Source organism: Sorghum bicolor, chromosome 3 (genome assembly GCF_000003195.3).
Source record: "Sorghum bicolor cultivar BTx623 chromosome 3, Sorghum_bicolor_NCBIv3, whole genome shotgun sequence".
Taxonomy (NCBI): Eukaryota; Viridiplantae; Streptophyta; class Magnoliopsida; order Poales; family Poaceae; genus Sorghum; species Sorghum bicolor.
The window spans coordinates 62969386-62981390 of NC_012872.2; the positions used below are offsets into that span (position 1 = coordinate 62969386).

The 12005-nt window shown below is 42.8% G+C and overlaps 2 protein-coding genes across 2 annotated transcripts; one reads left to right on the forward strand and one right to left on the reverse strand.

Annotated features, from left to right (window-relative positions):
- Window positions 1628-6075, reverse strand: LOC8075588 (transcription factor VOZ1). The gene is made up of 4 exons (XM_002458456.2): window positions 5605-6075; window positions 5184-5504; window positions 2719-3244; window positions 1628-2561 (listed from the first exon to the last, which is right to left on the reverse strand). Exons 1-4 carry the CDS (start codon window positions 6058-6060, stop codon window positions 1942-1944), a joined length of 1923 nt encoding a protein of 640 aa, XP_002458501.2. The 5' UTR covers window positions 6061-6075; the 3' UTR covers window positions 1628-1941.
- Window positions 7322-11975, forward strand: LOC8075589 (reticulon-4-interacting protein 1, mitochondrial). The gene is made up of 7 exons (XM_002456322.2): window positions 7322-7697; window positions 8157-8384; window positions 8819-8892; window positions 9468-9627; window positions 10550-10669; window positions 10755-10863; window positions 11577-11975. The coding sequence occupies exons 1-7, from the start codon at window positions 7476-7478 to the stop codon at window positions 11756-11758; spliced, it is 1095 nt and encodes a 364-aa protein (XP_002456367.1). The 5' UTR covers window positions 7322-7475; the 3' UTR covers window positions 11759-11975.

Below are 12005 nucleotides of genomic sequence, written 5' to 3' on the forward strand. Positions count from 1 at the left end.
TTGATCATGGAAAAAGTCAAAAAAATAACCATTAATTTCTCTTACTATATATTATCATTTGCTAAAAAACAATATAATCTTTTTTTAGACAAAAAATCAATATAATCTCATAGGTAAACTTGTAAATAATTTGAGTAATTATTGATCAAAGTTTGTATAATTGACTTTTCTCTGTTTGGGTGGAAGGAGTAAAAAAAAAGGAAGGAGCTGATAGCCAGTTAGATCCAATCGTGAAAGTGAATTGCACAAACACGGGATCAAGTTAAAAAAAAAAAAAGAGGAATCATGCCCATGCATTAACCTTTTGAGCAAAAAAAAGAAAAAAAAAGGTAAGGACCGGAATCATATAATAAAATTTCCTACAAAACGCTCCAAAACAGAGGACTGTTCCTGCAAATTTTACGAGATTCCTATGGAATGACTTGTTTCATAAAAAGTTTTCTTTGTCACTCTTTCATCGAATTCTTATATTTTTCCTGGTCTCCATCCAAACGGTCGATCTTTGCAGCTTCCTGTGGTTTTTTTATAATCTATAAATTATGAGATATTAGAGTATTTTATTCCTACATTTTTATATTAATTATGTTTCATGAATCTCTTATAATCTAATTAAAGAGACTCTAAAGGTAACGAGTGCACTGCTCGTGGGTATACATCACAATTCACAATGTTTTCTTCTAATTGTTAGGAAAACATCGGTGCCTTTTTATTCTGTTGCGGTCTTGTGAACTGATCCCGGAGGCCTGAACTCGTAGAGCAAACCGGAAAAGGAGTGATATATGCAAGAGTACAAGACCCATGACAGTGAGTAGAGCGAACATAACAAACAGGTAAGCCAACGGATGAATTCCCCAAGATAAGCGCTCCAAATTTCTTTTACTCCATTCGTTCCAAATTATAAAATATTTTGTTTTTTTCTAGACACATAATTTTGTTATACACTTAGATATACACTATGTGATGCATTGCAAAAATAAATATAGTTACGTCTTATAAATTGAAACGGAAAGAGTATTTGATACTCGCATGTTGCAGATAGAAGATCAGGCCCGTCGTTGCCTGAAATGATAAAGCGCCCCACCACTTCTTTTACGAGCATCCATAATCATGACCATGACCCATCTGGCAATGGTATATATTTCTCTATCGAGGCAGATTCTGTAATGGTCTTACCCGAATCTTAGGGCCTCGTCAGGAGATGGACATGGAAGAATAACTTCTCTTTCAGACCGAGACAGCTGGGACCATATGTCCACAACGAACTCGTGATGGCTCTGTGCCATCTCTATTCACTGGGCCAATTCCATTCATTTTGGCATCAGTCACTAACCACTAAAAAGCAAAACTATTCTCTATTCACAATTCACCAGTTTGGCATCAGCCACAGCAGCAATCAGAACAAAACTATTCGACAGTTTGGCATCAGCTGCTCCAGCATGGCAGCATTCAAAACAAAAGCATTCTTCATTCAGTGATTATCATTTAGCGACTTCTCTCTTTATCGGCTTTTGTTGCTATGACAAGTTACCCGACATGTCAAAAACAACTCAGGAACCTGCAACTGCAAAATACCACCAGGAGTTTTTAAGAGTGCAATTGGAGTTTGAGGACACAGATTGCACCCAGATTCAGAACAGGATATTGATGGACATACAACGTGACAGATAAATGGAGCCACCAACTCGACAGGTTACTCGTCAACCAAACCAGAGATTTATCTTACATACCAGCTGCACATCGAGGAGATGCTATTTTCATTATACGCCTATATTACAAGTTTAGGACGAAAACGTTTCACAGATGTTGCCTGTAGATAGGGCCAATTACAATTAATAAAAGAAGATGGTGGGTCATGCTAATAAAATAGACCCAATAACCATAGCGGGAACTGTTAGAACTTGAAGGCCAAATATGCCATAAATCGAATATGTGTTTATCTTCTCATGTCCCATCATTTGAGTTCCAATAAAAGTCACTTTTTTCAGTCGAGTAACCATACGGCAGATGAGGCCCATAAACGACATTACCGTTCAAATATGTCATCTGGTCCACTTGTGGCCCTGGCTGATAAGCATTTGGAACATTAGCTTGAACTGCGGTGTTTGGAACTGAATAGATGTTAGTATTGACATCTACCGGGTTAGCCTTTGTCCTGCTCCGGGCCATCCGTTTGGTGTCTACAGGACTGTCTGCACTGAGTCTAACCATTTGCTGCTGAATTTCATTCAGTGGATTACAAGCCAATTTTGATTTAGCAATCTTCTTTGCATCTGAAGACTTGAATTCAAGCCGATATAAGGCAAAAGCGTCACACTCATTGATCTCATATTCATAGAGATGCCATTCATAGCTGTTGGATGGCTGTGGATCCATGTAATAGGACCTCTTCAGACCCCCAAAGTCCTTCATCACCTGCTTCCTAGATTCATGCCAACCTCGGCCGCTGTAATCTGGCAAGGACCGCTGCTTCCGATTTCCACTATCAAATGCCCTCCTTGGTTTGTCAAAAAACAACCATTCTCTGATAGATTCACCTTCAAAGATGTAAAGATCGAAAAGTTCTGCAATGATACAGAATGGCTAACAATTAGTAAAAACGTTCATCAGTACCAAAGATGTGAAGATCAAAAAGTTCTGCAATGATACAGAATGGCTAACGATTAGTAAAAACGTTCATCGGCACCATGTGAAGGCACAAGTCATGAAGGAAAAGCTTACCAGGTGCATTCCACGGAGACTTCGCAGTGGCAGCTCCTTCACAGATAGGGATCCCAACATTTTTTCCTTGGATTTTTGCACTAAGAGCAGCAAACAGAGGGCCATCTTTCAGATCAATGCCTCTTGGACGGATCACAGGCATTGTGCCTGGAGGGCCCTCTTCCTGCACAGCCAAATCAGCATGATACATGCTGCAATAATCATGCCATCTTTCTGATCCAATAGCAGGCCTGGGGCAGTCCCAGAGAGCGCATTTTGGCTTCAGGAATGCAGAAGGTGCCGAAGTCATCGTTGTGAGCAAATCTGTCATGTGTAGGAAAACACCCCCAGCACTCTGTCCACAGTTACTCATGTCAAGGCACGCATTAGGGGCTAACTCTTGCGGAAAATTGAACTGTGGATATTCCAGCTGAACAATTCCTTCCAGGTTATTAAGGACATCCAGATTAGACCCAGAAAGGTCTATCTTGTAATCATCATCATAGAGAAAATCCTCAACCGTAAGTTCCTGGTTCACATAGTACATCTGCAAGAAGTAAGATGAGAACTTGTTAAAATTGGCAGAAAGGTAAAGTCACTCAAAATGCCAATTAAACGCATGCTAGAATTACTTATAAAGCAGTACATAGCATCTAGAATGTTGCAATATCTTAGGACTGAAGAACTAATACTTGAATGCTAAGAAGGTACATAAGGGAGCTAAACAACAGGAAGCGGAAAATCAAATGGGTGCTATATTAACCTACCGAGACAGAGCAAAACATCCTTGTACACCAGTGGAAAGCAGAAGGTTGTTGTTTTCTTCTAAAAAGACAATAGAAATACATTGACCCCTGCCATTTCCAAAATCCATTGCATGCTGCATATACTTGTTACTATTGACCTCTTGCCTAAAACAATGAAACTGTAAGCTCAAATATATTTATCCTATATTTCTAGTTCTCTAGAAACTACAAAGCTTTCTATACTTGTGTCAGCATTAGAATCACTAATATACTTACTCAACTCCTTATATAGACAATGTTCAATGGGAAAAAGAAGTAGGCCTCTACCACCTTTCATTACTTAGTATTACACTAATATATTGTTATGGCATATTAAAATCATGCAAACATGACTCTGCTAGTGCTTAAGAACTCTGATACATATCAGTTAGAAAAAAAAAGATATTTCAGGGGAAAGGACTACTGAACTCCAATTTTACCATAGGCCTGTCATGATCCTGGCTACTAACCAATCTATAGTTTGGTCCTGACCCCAACCATGTCAGGTACCTGTGTTCTTCGTCAACCTCACAACCCTCAAGAGGTCCTCATCGTGTATAACCCCCAAGTCCAGCCAGCATTACTACAGGCATTCATTGGTGAGACCCCACAAAGCACAAAGTAAACAAATTTCACTCAAATTATTCAGATCAATATTTTCTACTAACAAAGGTATGCATTCCTACCACAAAACATAAAGAGCTCCAGCACAAGAGGTGAACAGCTGCTTGCCTTCCCTGGGCATTTACTTCGTTAATCTAACGATGGTGGTAAAATCCACATGCTTGGCTCAGATTTAGTTTTTACAAACTAAATTATTAAACCTGTGTCTTAGCAGGCTTGCACTCTGCCCCTTTACTGGTATTAAATTCACAGGGTTAAGTCCCTTTCAAGCTCTATAAACTATACTTCTAGGCTCCTACAAATCAAAAGGCAAATGTCATCTGAAAACACGACATGTCTGACAAAGGATCATGATGAATTTAGCAGCAGCGCATCCTTTCCTCAATTTTCCTCACTGTACTTCCGGTATTTTGTTTCCATATAGCTTAAGTTTCAACAATCCAACTAGGCCCACACGATTAGGACAAGAACTAACAAATGATCCCATCAACTTGAAGTTGAACTCCATCTGTATAGGATCTGAATCAGAACACAGTAGCATTCACAGGGCCATAGGTAGAACAAGCATCCATGAAGTGAATGCAATGATACACCACAGGCACACTTGAACTCTCACAAATTGTAACCTTCCTTAATTTATTGAAAAAAGACTTGGATCAATATGCAATCCAGGGAAAACTTCCATCCATCATCTTCTGTTTCCCATTATGATCATGTTGGAGAACAGGAGAAGCCTTCCCATTGTCTTGAAAATAGAGCAGAGGCTATGTCCAGTAAATTTATCCCCAAAGACGGAGAAACTGCCAACAGAGGTTTTAATGAGGGGTAGGTTGCTTGTAGATCACACCAACCCAAACTAAACATGAGGTAGATCACATGAACATCTGTGCCGACTAGACAAATGTAACTAGATCATTTGAAGACTCTACGAGTGACACATGATCATCCACAAATCCTCATATCTGCGGACTATAGATCTTCTTCACAAGATCATCGATAACTCTGTCTGGCAGTCATTCCATTAAGATAAGAAAACATGTTCAAACTTGCATACAGCAAACAAGGAGTAGTGAAAACCTGATCATGGAACACCGCAGACGCGGTAGCAGCACCATTAGGCAGAACCCCCTGACTCAGCAGCTGCGGCTGCGGCTGCTCCACAGCGACGTCAATTGCTTCCTCGCGTGGCTCCGGCTTCATGTCCTGGCGGACCTGCGCGTGCCCCTGGTTCTGGTCAGCTGAGGGCGGAGGCGGAGGCGGAGGCGGAGGCGGGGGCTGCTGCTGCTGCTGCTGCTGCTCGACCATCTTGCTCGTGGCGTCGTCCTCCTCCTCCGCCGCCGCCAACTGCAGCAGACGAAGAGTATCCGAAGGCGGATCCGACAGTTCCCTGGCGTTGCCCTGCCGTCAGCCACAGCCAAGGAACAAAACATCAGCCGCGCCACCAAAAAAAAAAAAAGATGGAGGCAGGAATGCGCGGAGGAAGCAAAAGGGACGGTACCTGGAGGGAGGAGGCCGGGGAGGGAGCGCTGAGCTCGGAGCGCCACTCGCGCAGCATCTGCTGGAGCTGCGCCTCGAGGACGGCGGCGTCGGCGGGGCGCGAGTCCTTGCGCGCGGACTGCAGGCCCGAGAAGACCTCCTGGAGGTCGTCGACGCGGGTCATGGCGCGGGCGCGGAACTGGTGGTGCCGCGACCCTGCCCGCGACGACGGCCCCTTCCCCATCGTCGCCGCCGCGATCGGTGGTGAGCTCGGGTGGAAGTGGAGCGGAATGGATGGGGTCGTGGTTGTTTTCCTTTCCCCCCTCTCGCGCGCCGTCCTCTCCTCTGTTTCGCAAGCGAGATGCTCTGCCGAGTTTTCTTTCTGGCTCTGGCTGCCACTTTGTTGGGTCGGGGTCGGCGGCCTTGGGAAAAGCGACGGCCGCGGCAAAAGGAGGCGGGCGACGCCGGGGCCCAGCATGCGGATTAGGCATCGGACTGGCTCGTCAAGGCCGAAAGCGTCGTCCAATAACAGTGGGAGACTACCATCGTCTCGTCATCTAGCCATCTTCGCGTGTTTAGTTGTTTACACGTTCCCTCCAGTCGATAATAGAGATTCTCCTCCACTCTTGTCAGCTTATATTGAAAAAGCCCCTCCCTTGCCTCATCAATCAAAAAGGGAAAAAATGACCCTCCTTTGGTGTATCTCAAAAAGGTTCTTCCCATGGCCCGTGGGTTCAATTTCTTAGGCATTAAATTCTTTTTAGTGAAACTAGGTTAATATCCGTGTGTTGCAACGGGAGCAAGAATTTATATTTTTGTTGTGTCATATCTGGATGATTTTCATGCTCACATCTAAATTTTTTATCGTTGGCTTCTACTTTGAAATGTGTTTTGTTTACTCCTTAGTTGTTGCTTAAGGATTCGTTTGAGCCATACTTGAGCTGCAGTCAACTGAACACGCTTTGCATTTCACTGTGACGAGTAAGCACTGAACTATGTTAGATAGAGAGTCGAGACTGGCATACACTACCTAGATACATGTTAGGGCTCAATGAAACAATAACTGAAATTTACTATTATTAGACTTCATGCAAGACAATCTAAACTAGCATAAACGTGTGCCGCGCCTTCGTGTTTTGTTGTCCTGCATAGACAATCCATGTATGTGTTTTATTTGTTTACGTTTTATAATTATGTATATAATCGCCTTATATGAGCCTTTTAAAGGTCTCATGTTTCAGTTAATGATACTGTGTTTAGCGTGTTTTAACTTTAAGCATTGTACAAGATTGCATAGACCTCCTGCTGACAACCATTATGTGCAAATTACAATACACAAGTCTAAATAGTAGATACACAGAGTAAAGCAGAATCAATCAAACCCATACTCAAGGGCCAAGGCAAAGCCCCCAAAACGGCCGTCTGCTCATAGCTCCCGCTCTACCGATTCCATAGACTGGTGGGTTAACGGTTAATGGACGGACGAGATTGCTCATAGCTCCCGCTCTACCGATTCCATGGACTGTGGGTTAATGGACGGACTAGATCTCTCCTTACCTCAACACCGCACGCTCCTGGGCTCCTGGCTGAGAACCGGGACACATCGCTCCCATCTCGCCCGCTCGCTGCTAGGCGCCGGCGCGCAGCGACTCTTCGCACGGTCGCACCCTGCTCGAGCCACGTCCGCTCGCTCGAGGACACGTTGAGCCCCCACTCCCCCTGTCCCACATGTCATGGTCACATAAACCGATATACTTAACCCCTTCTCACACTCTCCCCTCGCCTCCGGTCTCGAAGGGCGTCGCGTCGCCGAGCCAGCCATTGCCGCCTCCCGGCTCGCGAGTCGCAGGCGCAGCGCAGCCGAGCGTTCCGTGGGGACGAGGCTACAGCGCGATGTGGTGGAGGGCGGTGAGGGCCCGCCGGCGGGTCGCCGGGGCGCGGCCCGCGTCCACCGCGGCGGCGGGGGCGGAGAAGAGCTGCCGCGCCGTGGTGGTGCCGCGTTTCGGTGGGCCGGAGGTGCTGGAGATCAGGCAGGGCGTGCCCGTGCCCGATCTGAAGCCGCGGGAGGTGCTCGTGCGCGCACGTGCTGTCTCTATCAACCCCCTGGACCTGCGAGTGAGCTCCCCGTTCTGGACCCACGCCCCTCCCTCCATTGGATTTAAACGGAAGCATCTTATGAAAATCTTCGGATTTTTGGGTTCAGATTGGTTTAGGCGCTGCACAACTAGAGTGACGAATTATCTTGCAAACGTTTCGCTATGTACTGTGATTTACTCTCTACAATATTGAACGCTGTCCTTTGAAAGAACACGCATTCTAATAGAGGGCAATATTTCATGATTTTTTTTATCCCCAAATGTTGTGTTATCTACTTGTTGGCAAATATATCATGATAGATTGTGCTACCCAGGCACATGAATGAGGGAAAAAGATTGATGGTTTAGTAAATTTGGGTACATACAGAATTTGTATTCTTCTGTCATTCTGTGTTATTAGAATTATGAAAATTCTTTAGGATTATGTTAGTCTGTTTGTCATTGTGATCTGAATGCTTAAAGTGTTGCTTCCTTTTAGATGCGATCTGGCTATGGGCGCTCCATATTCGAGCCACTCTTACCGCTGATCATTGGTCGGGACATTAGTGGTGAAGTTGCAGCCACAGGGACTTCTGCATCGTCATTTTCTATTGGTCAAGAAGTGTTCGGTTCGTTGCATCCAACTGCTCTCAGAGGGACATATGCTGACTATGCTATCCTGTCACTGGACGAGCTTACTCTCAAACCATCTACACTCAGTCATGTGGTAGGTATCATTAAATTGATTTCGTCTTTCCGTGCTACTAGTCTTTTTAATTAAGAAATATAATGTTAGGGTCAATTTTCCATTTGTTATTATAGATGATACTGTGGACCAAGTATGGTACTATTACCTAATTTGAACTTGGGAGACCCTGTTTTCTCTTGCGCACAATAAGTCTTGATTTATTCCAAGGATGTACTTCAGATTTTGTGCTGAAAAAGGGCGATAGAGCTAAAGGTGACACATTACTTATGGTCTGAGCAATGGATGTTTCAAAATGTCATTCATGTTCATTGTTTATTAGTGGAAAGTAGAACACCTGTTTTGTTATGATTGAAGACTCGGATGTTTTTAAATTTTAGTCTTACTTGCATGTGATAGACAGCTTACGACTTGCAGCAATTTTCTGTAATTGAATTGAGCCTGTTGTATCGCAGGAGGCTAGTGCAATCCCGTTTGCTGCTTTGACTGCATGGCGTGCTTTACATGGTACGGCTCGAATTTCTGAAGGGTATGTCTGATTACATACACCATCTGATAGGCAGATAGTCAGTTGCTTCTGCTTCTTTAGTTGACATTGCATACAATCAGTTACTCTTATTTATTTTTATGTTGCATATTTGGTCTGTGACTGTTTTCATGGTCTTTTTTTTTCCCATAATGATGTGAGTCCTCATAGTGTGCTTGTGCAGCGAACATACAAGAAACATAGGATTTGGGCACTGGCAAAAGTTAGTGTACTATACTGTTGAAATTTGCATAATTTTGGGTTTACCATAGTGATGTACTATGCCACACTTCTCTTTCTTTGTCTTTTACTTTATGCCAGACTGACTACTATGGTTAATCTGAAACCAATCTGTTAGTCAGGTGAACTGCGTATGCTTTACATACATGCTTGCTTGTCATTAGCTGCAAAATGCTACTGATTGTTGTTAATCTGAATACCAATCTTTTAGTCAGGCTAATTGCATACACTTACATTCATGCTTGTTTGTCATTAGCTGCATAAGGCTATTGATTGATTGGAAGCTTATTGAATTGATTTTTGTTTATTGAGTTTAATTGCATTTGTTGTAATTACAGACAAAGAGTTCTTGTGATTGGTGGAGGAGGAGCAGTTGGGTTAGCTGCTGTTCAACTTGCGGTGGCTGCTGGGTGTGGGGTTTCTGCTACCTGTGGAACCCAAAGTATTGAGCGAGTTATAGGAGCTGGTGCTGAACAAGCTATTGATTACACTGCTGAGGTAAGTAGCCTTTGGTGCTCTTGTCCTTATACAAACTTTTAAAGCAATAACATTGTATCTTGAGAGATTGGTTTGTGATGCAACAGCATACACAAGCCATCTAACCTTTGTTTGCAGTTGTTGTCTTGTGAACCCTTGCTGCAGTTGTGAGCGGTATTCTTTGTCTACCTTCACAGAAGTATAGAAAATGTTGTATTCTATATCGGTGATCATGTGATAGTTATATGATACTCAATACACTGCATGTGATCTTCATAGCCTTCTTTTATTGCTGAAGCTATATTGTTCTTCATGGAGTAGAACGAAACTCTGGCTTGGTCTTTTGGCACTCTATGAAGCTGGACAGCTGCTTGATGCTTTGCATTATAGTTCTTTGTTGATGCTCCCATTTGCATGACAAACCTGTAATATTGTACTTGCAGATCTGCGAGATTCCATGGACACTTAAATCTGTTTTTCCCCCTTAGGTCTAATGTAACTATTTTTTCTCATGTATTAAGATGAAAATCCAGGACGTATAGACTTATAGGGGAATAGGGGATGCTCCTGGCATCCATTAGTCTTCTCCATGTATTAAGATGAAAATCCAGTATATATACACTTGTAGGGGATGCCACAGATGCTCCTGGAATCCATTACTTTTCTGTGCTGCCTTGAGTTGCATAACTATATGGAGCAAACTTGTAATTGAAGACCCCCCCCCCCCCCCACCACCACCACACACACACACACAACACTAAAAAACTGTAACAGAAGACACCTAAATCTTCACTTATTCTTCTGGACTAGAATTTTGTGCCACCTTCTAGTACTGGAAAAATGATTAGTAAATATCCCTATTTGTATTGCATTTCCTCCCCCTCACCCCCTAGAAATTCCCCCTGCCATGAGTACTATCTTCAATTTACAACCTACCTTACAGGATACTGAAGCAGCAGTTAAAGGAAAGTTTGATGCTGTTTTAGACACCATAGGAGTACCTGAGACTGAAAGAATTGGCATCAATGTTCTTAGGAGAGGTGGACACTATATGACCCTTCAGGTGATCAATCTGCATTTTGGGTCTTTTTGTGCTTCTTTTGTCTTTGACCTATCTTTTCTTATCATAGTGTTCTGCATTGTGATAGGGAGAAGCAGCTGCACTAGCAGATAGGTATGGATTGGCTGTAGGGCTTCCTGCTGCGACTGCTGCTTTACTAAAGAAACAGACGCAGTATCGTTATTCTCATGGAATAGGTAAAAGGCTTCTGTTTCCAGTATATTTGGATATATGCATTTGTTTGTATGTGTGTATCAATTCTTCTTGTCCTAAACAGTATAGGATCGCAACTTTATTGAATGGGCACATTGCTGTTGGTCACCAAATGGCCCAAGACAAAGCTGTTGCTAGAAGCCTATAAAAATACTGTCTAATCTCCCAAATTGTTCAGTGTATCTTAACCAAACCTATCCAGACTTTAGCAGTATTCTTTCATAAATACTAAGTACTTGCAAGAAAGAATACTACTACACTGCTGGCTAGTGTAGTATTTGAAAGCAACCGTAGCATATTTGTTTTAATCAAAGCATCAAAACTTTACTGGATAATGGGTTCAATTTGCATATACGAAGTTGATAGCAGTGAACTGTGATTTTTTTAAAGTTTTGCACCCAGCAACTGGACATGGAGAATATCTGCAGTGGCCATTGGTGTAGTTGCTCCATCGGAACCAGTTGGTTCTAGATATTTCAAAAGGAAAAAAAAAAACAAGCCAGGATATGGAATTATGTTTGCATTTTATGTTTTTTTTTTATGTATGTCGTATAAAGCTCCTCTGTATTGCTCAATAGTTGGCACAAAGTTAGGAATATCTTTTACAGAAGCAAATTTGGCGATGCAGGTTATTTGCTACGGCTACATATCACATTTTATAAAAGATGTTCTGATGTCTCTTTCCAAATAATTTCAGAATATTGGTGGACATACATGAGAGCTGATGCCGAAGGGCTTCATGAGATCCAAAGGCTATCTGGAGCTGGGAAATTACAGATACCTGTGGAGAAGACCTTTCCCATCAGCCATGCAAGAGAAGCTCATGCGGCCAAGGAGAAAAAGTTGGTTCCTGGCAAGGTGGTCCTAGAATTCGATTGATGTCATTGAGATTTTGTCCATCAGGAACTAAAGGGCTGTGTGTTTGTAAATCAATCAGGATAGTATTTTTTTTCTTTTTTTTGAAAAAGAAACTGAATCGCTCTGCTGATGTCAGGTTCCAGTTTATCATTACGTTTCAGTAGAAATACGGTAAATAATCATATCAGATACGAGCAAGATTTTGCTGATGAAATTCTTCTGTCACAGTGCATCTATACTTGCATGGAGATACTTGATGCTTCTTTGG

Excerpts from the sequence above, each read along its gene's own strand:
- LOC8075588 (XM_002458456.2), bottom strand. The coding sequence starts at position 6,060 with ATGCTGGGCCCCGGCGTCGCCCGCCTCCTTTTGCCGCGGCCGTCGCTT. Across the intron at positions 5,505-5,604 it reads CCCCGGCCTCCTCCCTCCAG|GGCAACGCCAGGGAACTGTC; the intron begins GTACCGTCCCTT and ends GGCTGACGGCAG. Across the intron at positions 2,562-2,718 it reads GTCTCCGTGGAATGCACCTG|AACTTTTCGATCTTTACATC; the intron begins GTAAGCTTTTCC and ends GTATCATTGCAG.
- LOC8075589 (XM_002456322.2), top strand. The coding sequence starts at position 7,476 with ATGTGGTGGAGGGCGGTGAGGGCCCGCCGGCGGGTCGCCGGGGCGCGG. Across the intron at positions 7,698-8,156 it reads TCAACCCCCTGGACCTGCGA|ATGCGATCTGGCTATGGGCG; the intron begins GTGAGCTCCCCG and ends GCTTCCTTTTAG. Across the intron at positions 10,670-10,754 it reads GACACTATATGACCCTTCAG|GGAGAAGCAGCTGCACTAGC; the intron begins GTGATCAATCTG and ends GCATTGTGATAG.